The sequence below is a fragment of the Salvia hispanica genome, chromosome 4, assembly GCF_029641045.1.
Source record: "Salvia hispanica isolate PSC_SH4W2 chromosome 4, Shi_PSC_v1, whole genome shotgun sequence".
Classification (NCBI taxonomy): domain Eukaryota; kingdom Viridiplantae; phylum Streptophyta; class Magnoliopsida; order Lamiales; family Lamiaceae; genus Salvia; species Salvia hispanica.
The window spans coordinates 9,326,193-9,340,956 of NC_142695.1; the positions used below are offsets into that span (position 1 = coordinate 9,326,193).

Below are 14,764 nucleotides of genomic sequence, written 5' to 3' on the forward strand. Positions count from 1 at the left end.
TAATTATCATTGCCTTTTTATTTTATTTTCTTACATTATTTATTCAAGATATATAGCGATAAATCTACATTTCTGATTTTGTTATATAACAACAAATTCATTCTAAGCCAATTTGTGGGATGTTACACGGAAAATACCAAATTTTGGATAAAAATTAATTTCCAAACTGATATACAATTATGTTATTCTTTTGAATTGTAAAAGTACTCCACAATACTAAACTTCATTTCAAGAGCATTTAACTCTAAAAAAACTAAAGGTGTAAAAATTATTAAAATGTGCCAAGTGCAAAGTTTATAACTTCTCGTCATATTCTTTTAGAGAGAAGTTAAAAATATAAAGTTCAAGGATTATGATTCAATTTTAAGTTGGAGGTTTGATATTTTAATAGGATAAATAGTCTTTTAAATTATGAAGTTTGATCAAATTCTAGTTTGTTTTAAGTTTTTAAATTGTGAAGTTTGATCAATTATAGTTTGTTCCATGTATTTTGAAGTTGTAATATTATTATCACAAGTTTCAAATTTTCTCAATTTTTCCAGCACAAAATGTCATCTTTTAACAATATTCAAAGGAACATGTTTATATTTTTTTCTCTTTTATATACCTTCATAATACTTTCCTTTTCAACATCATAAAAGGTGTTAATTTATGCATGGATGAGAAGGAAAAATTGAAATTTTATAATTTGATGTTTCAATTTTATAAATTTATAAAAATTTAATCGTGATTTAAATAGCTATTATCCCTTTTTAATTTGCTTAGATATATCAATGAACCACGGTTATTGATTGTATATCTTCTTCATCATAAAGCTAGAAATATATGGTACTCCCCTTTTTAATTTGCTTAGATATATCAATGAACCACGGTTATTGATTGTATATCTTCTTCATCATAAAGCTAGAAATATATGGTACTCCACTTGATGCTCGTGCTTATTGCTTCTTCTAAAACTCTGTATTTTCTCTCACACATTCCATAGACAAACCCTAATCTCAATAATAATTGCGTATTTCCAGCGCGAAATTGGCGATCGATCCATTTCATATCTCTCTACTTATTTCCAATCAGGTATTGTTACTTTTATGTCAGTTATTATTTGTATTTGAATTTGAATTTGAATTCTTTTTGACTGGTTTAAAAAATTGTTTTTTAAGTTTGTTTTGCAGACTATTGGATCTAATTGCGTTGGATATCGATTTTGTGCTGTATCTTGCTCATATTCATCTAAAGTTGATAGGATTTTGGATATTGAACTCTCAAATACACTCCTTATTATGATATTGGGAACAATATGATTACTCGTAGCTTTGCTAGTGCCGAAACCATTATACATTTGATTTGTATTTCATGAATAACGGTGTATAATGGGATGTTTTGTTGGTATGCTGTATTTCCTGTATCTTTCACTTGTGATTCAATTGGCTCGTGGACTCCGTAAGTCCATGACAAATAGTGTCACTGAGAGAATCTCTGGATGTAACATTTTTGTATCTTCTCTGACTTTGATTAATTGAGCAGGAATTATGTCTTCTGTGTGCCCTCAGCAACCACGTGGTGGAAAATTTCGCAGAGATCATCGATCATCTTGTGGTGGAAATAGCAATACGACCGTGAGGACTACTGGAACATCGATGAATTACTACGGGGTCTATGGCACACATGACTATAACAACTACCATGGCTCTAGTCAAACATTTAGGTTGGATGGACTCGTGTATAACTGTCATGAGCCTGTTTATGAACCATCTTCCAAAAGGAGAAGGACTTCAACTTTCTCTTATGAAAGCACTGGGATTATTTATCAGCAGCAAGAGACATCCCAAAATGATCTTGTATATCGTGCTGACCCATGCAAACCTTCCAAATACTACAATGCTTGTGCCGATGCCCAATTAGTCTGCAAAACTTCTGCTGTTGATGCTGAAACCAGGTCTGGTGGTGCCAATGTGAATGCTTTGTCTACATTGAAGCGTGACCGGTTAAAGTTTGAGGAGGAGGAGGAAGTGGTTTTCATGTCGAGGGATGACATAGAGAAGTCCTCACCTTCGAGAAAAGATGGCATTGATCAGCTGCATGAAACATATCTGCGATATTCATATTGTTCCTTCCTTCAAAATGTTGGGGCTAGGCTTCATCTGTAAGTATCTTGCCATGAAGGGTTTAAAAAAATTTACCTTGAAAAAAGCATTGACATGCTAGATAGGACTTGGTTTAAAATTCCATAATCCTTCTATAACTATATTGGATCGAGTATCTTTTAGTTTTGCTATGTTTTATGTTAGTTATCCAAAAACTCAGATGAAATACTGTTAATTTCAGACCGCAAACAACCATTGGGACTGCCATGGTTCTCTGCCATCGTTTCTTTGTTCGCCGCTCTCATGCCTCTCATGATAGATTCGTAAGTTTCTTTTCTATAAATGGAGACATTTTGTCTTTTGTAATTTAGTTGCTTATGCTTTCTAGATTATATGCTGGTTTTCGAAAAAATTGGCCTTTGGCGGTTTGAATTGAGTGGTACTTTTCTCATTTGCTTGCAGCTGATAGCTACTGCAGTACTTTTCCTGACTTCCAAGTCTGAGGAGACACCATGCGCGCTGAATGATGTACTAAAAGCATCGTGCGTAATTCTCCACAAGCAGGACTTCTCAATTCTCTCATATATGTTGCCCATTGTTAGTATCCTCTCTACTTCTTTCGCCCTTTCATGTCTGAGCTTGACTTTCTTCCTCTTATGAGATGGTGTTAGTTAATCGATTCAAACTGATAAAAGATTCAATGATCAAATTTGGTTTCAAGTGTATGGTACAGGTACTCCACTTGTGACATAAGCTCTGTTGTAATGAGTTTTTAGGAATATAATTAGTATTTATTCCTTCTTAGTTCTTATAGAATGAACTCTATTTGATTCATGCATCATTTACAAGGCATAGAACGTATAATCTGATACAGCAAGATAGATAACATAACATGACCAAGGAATAAAATTTCTTAAAGAATTCAAGGTTGATATATTGGGCTCCTTAGGTTTGGTTTGGCCTTTTAAATTGCTGGGGGGCTCTTTGCAGATATAACCTAGGTGAACTGTTCTTTGATTTACTCTTGTTGTTTCCATTACCTAACACTTGCTCTCATTTAGTTGTTTTGCTGTGTGAATTATTTCCTGAACAGGATTGGTTTGAAAAATATCGTGAACGGATGATTGATGCTGAGCAATTGGTCTTAACAACATTAAATTTCGAGCTAAGTGTGCAGCATCCATATGAATCTCTGATATCTACGCTCCAGAAACTAGGCTTTGCACAGTCTGTCTTGGTGAATATGGCCCTGAACTTTGTCAGTGAAGGGTAAGTTCTTCTATTTCAAGTATTATTATTCTTAGTTGATAATTTGAAATGATACCTGCTATACATACTGTACATATATAGAGCCTTCTGATATTGAGGTTGAATATAAATGGAGTGAAAAGGGGGGAACCAGTAACTGAACTGTAATTGACATTCTGATTGGTGGATTCTCTATTATTTGGACAACCAATGAGGCCAATGTTATCATTTGGGAGGAGGATATGCGTGACTTTACTTTTGCCTTTTGGTCCCTCAAATTGCATCTTTCTTTTGTGAGTGGCAATCATCTCTTTATTTACTTTGATGATTCATTCTAGAATTTGTAATTGATATTTCTAGAATGCCATATAATTGCAGGGTTTATAGAAGATTAGCATGCACCCATTATGATGTTAATAGCTGGAGGTTGATCTGCTGATCATCGAATGTTTTTTCATCTGAAGTTAAATTAGAGATATCTTGTGGATTCCTTTCCGATTCTGACATCTTATTAGCATGTGCATTGGCTGTAGAAGATAGTCTGCGGGTTAAATTATCATATTCTCCGTTTGGACATTGATACATGTTCATTGAATATGACATGGAGGATACCATTGTCTTACTTAGTTTCGACATAGGTTGCTTGTAATCAATCTGAAAGAATACCCACAGATGTTTTGCTTGGTGATGATGAAACTTAGGACTCATCAGCCACATGTGGTGACCAAATCCTTTTTCACACTTTGGTTTCTGGAACATTTGCTTTCACATTCCACCCATCCATACATCACCCACTAAAAGTTCTCCCTATTTTTCAAACCTCGGAACTGTTTTCTCTTGCTTCCCATTTTATATTTCCTTAATTCTTTGGTGTTCACATCTTCCAGGCATCCAGCTTCAACAAAATTTTATGTTCTTCTGATTTTGAGCTCCTGACTTCTCCCCAATTAGTTCCTGTATAATTGTTATCGTGATATACCGAGATTTGATGATTAAGATATTTGAGTTAATTGATCTATAGATTTTGACATGTTTTATACTGGGATATCAACTAGCATTTCCCAGAAGAATTTTTGGTATATCCGAATCCGACTTGGTTGCTGCCTTATTAGTTGGTAAGGGATTCAATTATTTGCTTTTCGTTGTCTAAAGTATGAATTTGATTAAGTATTAACAGTTTCTGGTTGTGGAAAGTGGCAACTGCATCTCAAAACATAAGCATTTTTTAATGAGAATAAGACCATACCAGTTGAATTGTTGGTGTTGCTTCCGCTTCAAATGGTTTGCCTTTATAATCTGTTTCATATCTCATATTTTCATGACAACATTTATTCTGAAATGAAGTTTCTTTTTGTAGACTTAGAAGTTCACTATGGCTTCAGTTCAAACCACACCAGATAGCTGCTGGTGCTGCCTACCTTGCTGCCAAATTCCTAAATATGAATCTTGCTTCATGTGATAGCATCTGGAGTGAGTTCCACACACCACCATCTGTACTTAAAGGTATCCACTCACAATAATTTTACATTATATTCTGTGTCTGTCTCTGATCTTAATTTAAAGATAATAAGATACACACTTTATGGGATCAAACTCATTAGAATTCCTAAAATTGTCCTTGTTGAGAGTTCTATTGGTGATTTACACCTTAGGTGTGTGTTGAATGCCATGGTTTCGAAACTTACACTTGTCATGAATTCTATCCAACTATGTAAATATATTGAAAAAGTTCCACGTTGAAGGCTTAAGTTTTATGAATTGCCAGTAAGATGTTTGTCAGAGTTTTCTCATGGAAATGTTTATCGTACATACTTTTCAACTCCCTATTCACGATGATATATTAGCTTGTCAATCGTTAGCGTGTTTGCAACCTTGTGATGCAGATGTTGCCCATCAGCTGATGGAATTATTTTAGAAGATCTGAGATGAACTGCAGATTCAGCTTACATTTCAATCTAGTTCATTACGATTTTATAGATGTTTTTCACATAGTCAATGACAAAATCTTCTTAATGCAAAGTAGATCAAGAAAACCACACTAATTGTAAGTATATTCTGCACAGCTCCCCTTTTATCCATTGTATGGCCATACATCGACTCCAATATTATGTTAAGTTTTTCTGCACTGAATATATCCTAATATCACTTGTTGTAAACATTGACACAGACAGAGAGTTGAAAAGCCATTGAAGAATGATGTATAAAAAAGTTCTCTCCTTCTAAATTCCTCATTTCTTTTCCATATATTTTTCTTAAAAAAATTTCACACTTTGATATTCTTTTTTATTTCAACTCCGTGAGAGATATCTTTGCCAAGTAATCCAAGAAACGTAAATATATTATTGTCCAATCACTTACTATGTCGTTTTTATTTATTACTTTTATATCATGGAGCACACTTGAGGTTTTTATACAAACTTACATTGGCCAAATATCGATTAAAATTTAAATATATATTATTAAAAATCCAATAATTTTCTATAAAAAATGAGCTGGACTCCACGAAAGAGAAGACTCTAATCACCTTATTTAATTCATAACCCTGCAATTTATAATTAATTAATAGTAAGCGCACTGGATTTTCATACACACTGACACTGACAACCACACAAGACATGTAGATTAGTTCATACTTCAATCTTCATAGTATAGTAACTTAGTAAGTTTGTCCATATCAACGTGACAAATGAATATTCACAAAACTACATGAATATACGTTTATATATTCTCCATGCCACCACTCATCTACTTCGTCTCTTTCCTTGTACATTTGAGCTGGAAAAAGAATGGATTCCCGTGCCCATCGCCGTCTCCACAAACTTACTAGTCATCTCATTAACTCTACCGCCGGCAGTGATCAGCCGTTGCATCTCCGCCACCACCCCACAGCCGGTGAATTTGTTTCTGGTACTTGATCACTTCACTGATTGCTTAATCTCTACAACTTTGCACTAACATAACATCTTGTACTTTTAGAGGGTGATTTATTTATTTTGAATTGTCACCAAAAAGTCAAACAAACAAACAAAACCAAGAAAAAGAAATTGATACTGATTTAAATTTAATCTTGATTGGTTAAGTTGAAGCAGTACTTTGTTGTTTTTGAGCAGAGCAAGGATACAGTGTTGTGCTTCCAGAGAAGCTGCAGACTGGGGAATGGAATGTCTACAGGTTTAGACTTGTCTTGTCTACAACTATTGCTAAAAAATTTGTTGCTTTTCAGATCACATATATGTTGTTTCTTCCAGAAATCGACGATCGCCTTTCAAGCTTGTTAGTAGATTTCCTGATCATCCTGATATCGCAACTTTGCACGATAATTTTGTGTAAGCAACCTTATTTCTTCAATCACAACTATGCTTATTTGACTTCAATGCTCACTGTTTTGTTCATTAACTTTTTGTGAACGTGTAGGTATGCAGTTAAGACATTTCGGGATCACAAGTACTTAGGAACGCGATTTCAAGAAGATGGAACAGTGGGAGAGTAGGTTTCCTGCTTAATAACATTGCTTGTATTGGGATTTGATGAAAACTGGATTCGTTTACAATTTCATGCTACAGGTACAGATGGATGACTTATGGGGAAGCAGGCATTTCGCGGTCAGCTATTGGTTCTAGCCTCGTGAGACGTCAGATACAAAAGGTGAGACTAGATGCAAACTCTGAGTCTGAAATTTCCCTGCAGAATCCCATTGTTATCTGACAGTGTTAGTGTTTACATGACAGGGATCTTGTGCCGGGCTTTATTTTGTTAATAGACCCGAATGGGTTGTGATTGATCATGCCTGCTCTGCGTATTCATTTGTCTCTGTACCTTTATACGACACATTAGGTCAGTGATTTACTATGCCTATATCTTTGTGTGAATGGATGTAGTCATATTAAATGCAAAGTGCTTTGTTCAGGTCCAGAAGCAGTTAGATACATTGTCAATCATGCAGCTGTTCGAGCTATATTTTGTGATACAAAAACATTAAATATTGTAAGTACCGAATACGGTTTAAGCAAAACAAAGCTTCTTCGAGATATTGGGCTTCAAAAACAACTTCATATGATGGAAAATGATTTGCAAAATCTAATCATGTATGCTGTGTCTAATGTCCGATTATTGCGTTGAATTGCAGCTGCTCAGGTTTCTGCCTGAGATCCCATCAGTACATCTGATTGTGGTACGATTTTCATGGTAAAAAAGAGTCGAACCATATAAGGCTGTTGCTTCATCTTCCTTAGTATTTTTCAGGTTGTTGGAGGAGTAGAAGGTGAAATGGCATCACTTTCTTCAACAACAGGAGTAGAAATAATCTCATATTCACAACTACATAGTGAAGTAAGTCTCTCCATTTGTTGTATTTTCGAAATGAATCCATATTGAGAGACTTCATATTCAGTTTGTATCACCATTTTCTTAATACAATATTTATTTAGGGTCTTAGCAGCTTTGAGCCTTTCCGTCCACCAACATCCGACGATATTGCCACAATATGCTATACTAGTGGCACAACCGGAACTCCAAAGGTATCAATTTCGAGGCTTCATTGCCTAAATTTGTGTACAAATTTCATAAACAAAGTGAAATTCTCTATGGCTAGGGAGTCGTGTTGTCTCATGGAAATTTGATTGCCAATGTTGCTGGTTCGAGAATGGGATTCAAGTTATATCCATCTGATCTGTGAGTTGAAACGATAAAATAAAATGTGTCCATTTTATCTTTAGATATTGTTTCATATCTTTCTGTTACAAATTTCTGCACTATAACTTGGCAGTTTCATATCATATCTTCCTCTGGCACACATATACGAGCGCGTTACCCAAATCACGGTCGCGTATATTGGAGGTGCTTCTGGTTTTTTTCAAGGGGTATGAATATGAATGAAGAGTCTTCTAGTTAATAACTGAGAAGCTGTATTTCAGTTTTTATTTGTCACATTATTTCAGTTTTTTCATTTTTGCTACATAGGACAGCATGAAATTACTCGAGGATGTCGCTGTTTTGAAACCGACTATATTTTGCAGTGTCCCACGGCTGTATAATCGGATATACGCAGGGTAAAGGCAATAACTTGTTCTTCCAAAAACAACATCATTACTTGTATTCCATATAATGATTCAGATGCCTACTCCTTTGCAGAGTGATGAACTCTGTAAAATCATCCGGTGATTTGAGGGAGAGGCTGTTTGATGCAGCTTATAAAGCTAAGAAGCAGTCGTTATATACCGGTAAACTCAAATTCCACGCACGAAAATAGCTAGAAAGCTTTCCATTAGACTTTTATCAGATGCGCTCGTGTCTGTTTCAGGAAAGAAACCTCCTCCAATGTTTGAGAGTTTGGTGTTTGAGGATATTAAGAGAATACTGGGAGGCAGAGTTCGTTACATGGTGTCTGGCGCGTCACCCTTGTCTCCTCAAGTCATGGAATTTCTACGAGTGTAAGCTTATATTACTACTAACACTGAAAAATAGAAAAAGAAGAATATTTTGTTACTGATAAATATGGAATTTTTTTAGATGCTTTGGTTGCACAGTTATTGAAGGATATGGAATGACAGAGGCTTCTTGTGTCATAAGCAACATGGATGAAACCGATGTTTTATCCGGCCATGTTGGTGTTCCCCATCCTTCTTGTGGTGAGTGTGATCAGACAAACACAAACACTCTCAAAAGAGCTCTTGATTTAACGTTGTTGTTTTTCCTGTCAGAGATGAAGCTCGTAGATGTTCCGGAGATGAACTATACATCCAAGGACCAGCCTCATCCACGGGGTGAGATCTGCGTGAGAGGTCCCACTGTGTTCCAAGGATACTATAAAGCGGAGGAACTAACGTACATGCTTTGATATCTCGTTATCTTTCTTTGTCTGCGAGAGACACTTATGCAGTTTTCTGATTTTTCTCAGTAGGGAAGCAATCGATGAGGATGGATGGCTTCACACCGGAGATATAGGCTCATGGTTGCCACAAGGCCGATTGAAGATCATCGATAGGTGAGAATGTGCGATTTTAGCAATTAGGTTGATTTATTCATTGCATTGGTGATGGCCCTATTCTAATAGCCTTCATTGACAGGAAAAAGAACATATTCAAATTGGCTCAAGGAGAGTACATAGCTCCTGAGAAAATAGAGAATGTATACACAAAATGCAAGTTCATTGCACAATGCTTTGTACATGGTAAGAAAAATATATTAGTACTATTTTGTGTACGAAAAGGAGATTAATGACTTTGTTTCGTGTTTCTTTGCTTGTAGGCAACAGCCTGAAGTCTTCTCTAGTCGCAATTATTGCTGTGGATCATGATGCCTTGAAAACATGGGCTGCTACTGAAGGCATTGAGGTAAATAATGATGGCTTGGTTTTCTGCTCCTTCTCAGCAAAACCTTTTTGTTTAGCATTTCTTGATATTTTCGATTCTTTGAGTAGTATGAAGATTTGAAGCAGCTATGCTGTGATCCTCGGACGAAGGGTGCCGTGCTGGCTGACATGGACTCCATAGCAAGGGAAGCTCAAGTAATAGCCAACAACATGATTAGATTGAGAAAAACATTATACGATCAATAGACATGTTGTTTACTGTAGTTTTTGGTAATTGTGTTTTGCAGCTGAGAGGCTTTGAGTTTGCAAAAGATGTTGCTCTTGTGCTTGAACCATTCACTTTGGAGAATGGATTGCTCACTCCAACATTTAAGGTTAGAGATTTATTGTTTCTTTTTTTTGTTAATAGGAAAATACTCACTTTTTGTGTGTGATGAATTGCTTGCAGATCAAGAGGCCACAAGCCAAAGCTCACTTTGCTAAAGAGATCGATGAAATGTACGCGCACTTGGCTTGAAGTTTTAGGTTATATTTATGTGTTACGGCTACGGATTGGATTCGCAATTTGTGTCAAAATTGTGATGATCAAGAACAGCATAGCATGCCAACAAGTGCAACCATGAAGTTGTTTTTCATTGGATTTATTGTTTTCATAAACATATCTGACTGTAGTTTGCTGAATGCTGTTGCTTATGATTGTAACAGCTATGATCAGTTACTTTGATACGATCTCACATCGGTTTCACACGAAAGTGTTTCGTGTGGAATAGCATATAAGAGTGAGTCATAAGATACAAGGATACATAACATCTATCTATTGAATTATTCATGTAAAATCCAACAACAAAAATGTTCACAATTGAGAATGAGGATCAAATCCTTTACCATGTCCATTTTTCACCGGATCAGCATAATGATCATCCATAAACCTCTTCCACAGCCAGTGCTGCTTCCACACCCTCTCCGTCATCTCCTCGATGGGCACGTTCTTCGTCTCTGGCACCAACAAGAGCACGAACAACGACATCACGAGCACCCAACCGGAAAAGAAGAAGAAGATGCCGAACTTGAAATGGCAGAGCATCGAGAGGAACGCCTGCGCTATCACGAAGGTGAAGAGCAGGTTGACGCACACGGTCACACTCTGCCCGGCCGACCTAGTCTCCAAGGGAAAGGTCTCACTCGGGATGAGCCACCCGAGCGGGCCCCAAGACCACGCGAAGGCGGACACAAACAAGCATATCAAGATCACCACGAAGATCGCATAGCCATGGCTGAGATCCTGGGAGTGATCCTTCACCTTAATGCCTAGCACCACCGCGATGACCACCTGCGATAAGAACATCTGCACCCCGGCCTGCAGCAGCAGCACGCGCCTCCCCACTCTGTCCACCGAGTAGATGGACACCGCCGTGGATAGCACGTTGACAGCACCTGTTATCACGGCCGAATACAGAGCAGCATCGCTCCCAAATCCAACCGTGTCGAACAGGACAGGTGCATAGAACATTATGGCATTAATTCCTGTGAACTGCTGAAAAATCTGCACAAACAAATTTCTTTCAATCAATAAAAAGTCAAAAACTAAAACAAAAAAACATGAACAAATAATTGAACAAACCTGCAAAGCAACAGCTATGATCAACTGAGGCCTATTCCTCCTCATGAGTAGGTTCCTGAAAGGATGCTTCACGAGCTTGGCTACGCGGCTAGCCTCAACGAGCTCATGGAACTCAGGATCTACGTTATCTGTTCCCCGGATCCTCTTGAGCACGGCCTTTCCTTCATCCAAATGGCCGCGCTCTATTAGGCTGTTTGGCGTGTCGACTACCATCAACGCGCCAATGGTCAGGAGGCCGGCAGGGATTCCCGCCAGCCCCAGTGACACCCTCCACCCCCATCCTCCTTTGATTCTGTTACATACAACTCCTAAATTAAAATTCACTATCAATTTTTTAAACTAGTATTAGTACTTAAATAAATTTGTGACCCTTTTTTGATCTTATAGTTCCTTTTAACAACATACATTGGGAAAAATAAAGTACACAACACATGATGCTTAATTAACTACTTATGTAAGAAACCATGATTATTACATTGTCTGCACAATTTTAAGAAAATTTTATGTAACAACATAGCTTTGCCTTTATGAATCATATAGTTAACTTTGATTAAATTTTGGAAAAATAAAATTGTCAAACTTTGAAAGTAGTTATACGTTTGTCTTTAACTACAGACCAATAGTTCACTATCCACGTTGTGGGCTTGTTTTTCCCTATATTGATAACGATGGGCACATGTGTCCACTAAATTATGTTATCGTGTTTATTTATTGTAAATTATTTTATTTGAAATTGAATACGACATGAATTCAAAATTAGAGCAAAACCAAAATTTTGAGTATGACCACATTCATCAAATGGGAGGCCTACATGCAGCACTGGGACGTACTACTTTACTAATAGAACTATATACTGATTATTCGATCAAGAAATAATTAAAATATTTATTAAAAAAATAACTTACTTGGCAGTGCCGTAATTAACGAGATTAGCAAAAAGAATTCCAAGCGTAACATTAAGTTGGAACAAAATGTTGAGCCCTCCACGTATTCTTGTAGGTGCAATTTCTGATAGAAAGAGTGGGACTGCCTGAAATATTCAGCATTTTTTGTTACTACTATAATTTCCAATAACGAAGTTTCAAAAAACTTTTACAATATGATGAACTAATTAAAATTCACATGTAAATTGATTGATTTTTTTAGAGGCGTTGATTAAATTGTTTTAGAGGTGAATATTCAAGTGGTATGTAAAACAAAAGGATTATAAAAGTTCCAATAAAAAGTTGGAAAAAGTAATGATTGACGGTTAAGATATTTGCTGGGATAAAGTTAGCAAAATGGATTTTTTTTCTCCACCAAGATAAAAAGGTAGATACGTTTATTTCATGTCACACTGCGCGACATAAGTGTCTCAATCCATACATAGGGAACTAAGTCGATCTCCAAATATTTTAAAATGTGAAAATTATTAAGTGCTTACTATTATGGAGTCTAATTAACTTCTTCGTACAGTCCAAATAAATTCCAATTACTTGTCGACACATAGCTTATGACTATGCATGGAAATATCATTTTCTTGGGAAAATTAATTGATATTATTTCTGATATGAAATTAACCTATTCTGTTAACTCGAAAACAACTAGCTTATAAAAGTTAAGCAAATGATCACAAAAACAAAATATCTTCGCCACTTGGCATTTATTTTTTGGTGCAACTTTTATTTATAATCTCATGAATGAATAGTAAAATATTAAATGATACCCCATGACATGTGAAAAGTAATGGACCACATAAAATCTGTATGGAGGTATCCCATCATAAAATCCCCATTAATATTTCTAAGTTGAAACCCTATCATAAAAATTATATGGAGTATAAAAATTGAATAAACATATCATTGAGTAAAGTGGAAAATGTGATTTACTAAAGATAGCACTTGTAACGTCTAAAACTACCAACGACCTACTTCCTATATATAGTGAAAATAAAATCAGCTCAAGACAACAACTTATTGATGTCATCGACCCAATTAATAATCAAACCTGTTCTTAGAAAAATGTTCAAAATGTGGAATATCATGTGCCAGAAACAAACTTGTACCTGATTTGCGAAGCCGACGCCGCAACCGAGCAAGATCCTACCGATGATGAGCATGGCAAGATCTTGGGCTGCAGCATTAAGAACAACTCCAGCAATAAAGAAAACACCAGCAATCAACATGGTTAGTTTTCTCCCAAGCTTTCTTGTTGTGTAAGAGGCAAAGAAGGTTGCAGTTAAACCAGCCAAATAGAGTGATGATGTGAATAACTGCAGCCCTTCATTATCATATTTGCAGTAATTACTGTTTAATTTTGGGTCTTTTGTCCTCTCAGCAACCGCAGGGAAGAATTTATCCAAAAAAGGAGTCATTGACGTCACGCCGCCTATAAATTAAATCACACTAATATTAGTTTCAATTTTTAAAAAATACCTCACGAGTTGAAAATTTTAACTTGCAAAGAGGGCTCTTGAAATTTATATAAGAATAAAATAAAATATATCATGATCACGTGATTCTTTCCATCATGTATATTTAGTAGTAGTAATGAAGATTTAACTACAAAACATATTTTTTCTATGGATAATGATGAAGATTATTTGTTTGACATATACTACTCCTTGGTATTAAAGGACAATTAATACTGTTTATTTTTAAATATCCAAATTAATTCCAACAAAACCATATTTACATGAATCCAAGCAAGTAACGAACCTGAGACACCAACGTCATAGCCGAACATTAGGCCGCCCGTGGCGGCCATTATGCAAGAAATGATGACTATAGGTGTGATCTTCGCCTCGAACTCTGTGCCCCCTCCCGAGCCTGCAAATCCGCCTCCGGCCATGTCCAAGTTTGATCAGTGTATTGCTAAGTGGGAAAATTCTCTAATTTGAACAAGGATATGAGAGAAAATGAGTATTTAGGTCATGAATTTGAGCTATTTATAGACTGCGGAAATTCAAGCAACTAATAGAGAGGGGAGGGTGGGGTAGTGGATGTTACCATTGGTATCTAGACACATGTATACAACTGTGTGTGGCTTTTAGGTGTCTTTATTGTTTTGGATAAGAATATTGGATTTCTTCTATAATTAAACTCAAACTAATACTGTCATTACTCTATTAATGGTTGAACTATTTTAATAATTACTATGATTTACTAGATGCTATATTGCTAGTTATGCTCCTCCGGAAAAGGCAAAAACCAAAGGTGTTGTTACGTTTGTGGAATTTTCTTCATATAAGTTGACGCGTAATATGGTTAAAGTCGGCCCACGTATAAAACGGATTGCAGACGGTAATTTTTTCTTCAATAGATTTATTAATTTCGTTGTGCGTTTGAGTTTGAGGTTTAACCACTATACAACTCCATTTTTCATGTGTATCCAAATTAATAGTAATAAAAAGTCTTATCTAATCATATTATACTTGGACACAACATACTAATCATATAACCAAATTGAACCTATAAAGATAGCATGAACAAAAAAAAGATGGAACTTTTGGAAGTACTAGAA

General features: G+C 36.0%; 3 protein-coding genes across 7 annotated transcripts; 2 read left to right on the top strand and 1 right to left on the bottom strand.

Annotated features, from left to right (window-relative positions):
- Nucleotides 1-802: 802 nt before the first annotated feature.
- On the top strand, nt 803-5,435 carry LOC125193080 (putative cyclin-T1-1). 2 transcript variants are annotated; one of them, XM_089057446.1, is made up of 8 exons: nt 805-916; nt 1,023-1,074; nt 1,525-2,143; nt 2,326-2,407; nt 2,547-2,681; nt 3,178-3,353; nt 4,690-4,835; nt 5,216-5,435. In XM_089057446.1, exons 1-8 carry the CDS (start codon nt 914-916, stop codon nt 5,245-5,247), a joined length of 1,245 nt encoding a protein of 414 aa, XP_088913572.1. In that variant the 5' UTR covers nt 805-913; the 3' UTR covers nt 5,248-5,435. The 2 variants fall into 2 exon arrangements, with proteins under 2 accessions (XP_088913573.1, XP_088913572.1); XM_089057447.1 differs by lacking the exons at nt 4,690-4,835; nt 5,216-5,435 and adding an exon at nt 3,435-3,565 and having other exon boundaries at nt 803-916.
- On the top strand, nt 4,707-10,478 carry LOC125193078 (long chain acyl-CoA synthetase 6, peroxisomal-like). 4 transcript variants are annotated; one of them, XM_089057445.1, is made up of 24 exons: nt 4,707-4,835; nt 6,118-6,239; nt 6,443-6,503; nt 6,581-6,658; nt 6,747-6,818; nt 6,896-6,977; nt 7,061-7,166; nt 7,240-7,316; nt 7,459-7,503; nt 7,575-7,661; nt 7,760-7,849; nt 7,924-8,003; nt 8,098-8,191; nt 8,292-8,380; nt 8,463-8,551; nt 8,632-8,761; nt 8,841-8,959; nt 9,032-9,155; nt 9,229-9,315; nt 9,398-9,501; nt 9,579-9,664; nt 9,751-9,837; nt 9,930-10,016; nt 10,091-10,478. In XM_089057445.1, the coding sequence occupies exons 2-24, from the start codon at nt 6,119-6,121 to the stop codon at nt 10,157-10,159; spliced, it is 2,064 nt and encodes a 687-aa protein (XP_088913571.1). In that variant the 5' UTR covers nt 4,707-4,835; nt 6,118; the 3' UTR covers nt 10,160-10,478. The 4 variants fall into 4 exon arrangements, with proteins under 4 accessions (XP_088913571.1, XP_047946757.1, XP_047946756.1 ...); XM_048090800.2 differs by lacking the exon at nt 4,707-4,835 and adding an exon at nt 5,249-5,376; XM_048090799.2 differs by lacking the exon at nt 4,707-4,835 and adding an exon at nt 5,250-5,376 and having other exon boundaries at nt 6,108-6,239.
- On the bottom strand, nt 10,358-14,231 carry LOC125193079 (sugar transport protein 13-like). The gene is made up of 5 exons (XM_048090801.2): nt 13,960-14,231; nt 13,308-13,630; nt 12,169-12,293; nt 11,264-11,555; nt 10,358-11,185 (listed from the first exon to the last, which is right to left on the bottom strand). The coding sequence occupies exons 1-5, from the start codon at nt 14,090-14,092 to the stop codon at nt 10,496-10,498; spliced, it is 1,563 nt and encodes a 520-aa protein (XP_047946758.1). The 5' UTR covers nt 14,093-14,231; the 3' UTR covers nt 10,358-10,495.
- Between the last annotated feature and the right edge of the window lie 533 nt (nt 14,232-14,764).

Coding starts and splice junctions, on each gene's coding strand:
- LOC125193080 (XM_089057446.1), top strand. Junction 1,075..1,524: donor CTCTACTTATTTCCAATCAG/GTATTGTTACTT, acceptor TTAATTGAGCAG/GAATTATGTCTTCTGTGTGC. Junction 2,144..2,325: donor GTTGGGGCTAGGCTTCATCT/GTAAGTATCTTG, acceptor TGTTAATTTCAG/ACCGCAAACAACCATTGGGA.
- LOC125193078 (XM_089057444.1), top strand. CDS start 6,039: ATGAATATACGTTTATATATTCTCCATGCCACCACTCATCTACTTCGT. Junction 8,192..8,291: donor CTTCTGGTTTTTTTCAAGGG/GTATGAATATGA, acceptor TTTGCTACATAG/GACAGCATGAAATTACTCGA. Junction 8,552..8,631: donor GAAGCAGTCGTTATATACCG/GTAAACTCAAAT, acceptor TGTCTGTTTCAG/GAAAGAAACCTCCTCCAATG.
- LOC125193079 (XM_048090801.2), bottom strand. CDS start 14,092: ATGGCCGGAGGCGGATTTGCAGGCTCGGGAGGGGGCACAGAGTTCGAG. Junction 13,631..13,959: donor CTATGACGTTGGTGTCTCAG/GTTCGTTACTTG, acceptor TTTAATTTATAG/GCGGCGTGACGTCAATGACT. Junction 11,186..11,263: donor TCATAGCTGTTGCTTTGCAG/GTTTGTTCAATT, acceptor TTGTTTGTGCAG/ATTTTTCAGCAGTTCACAGG.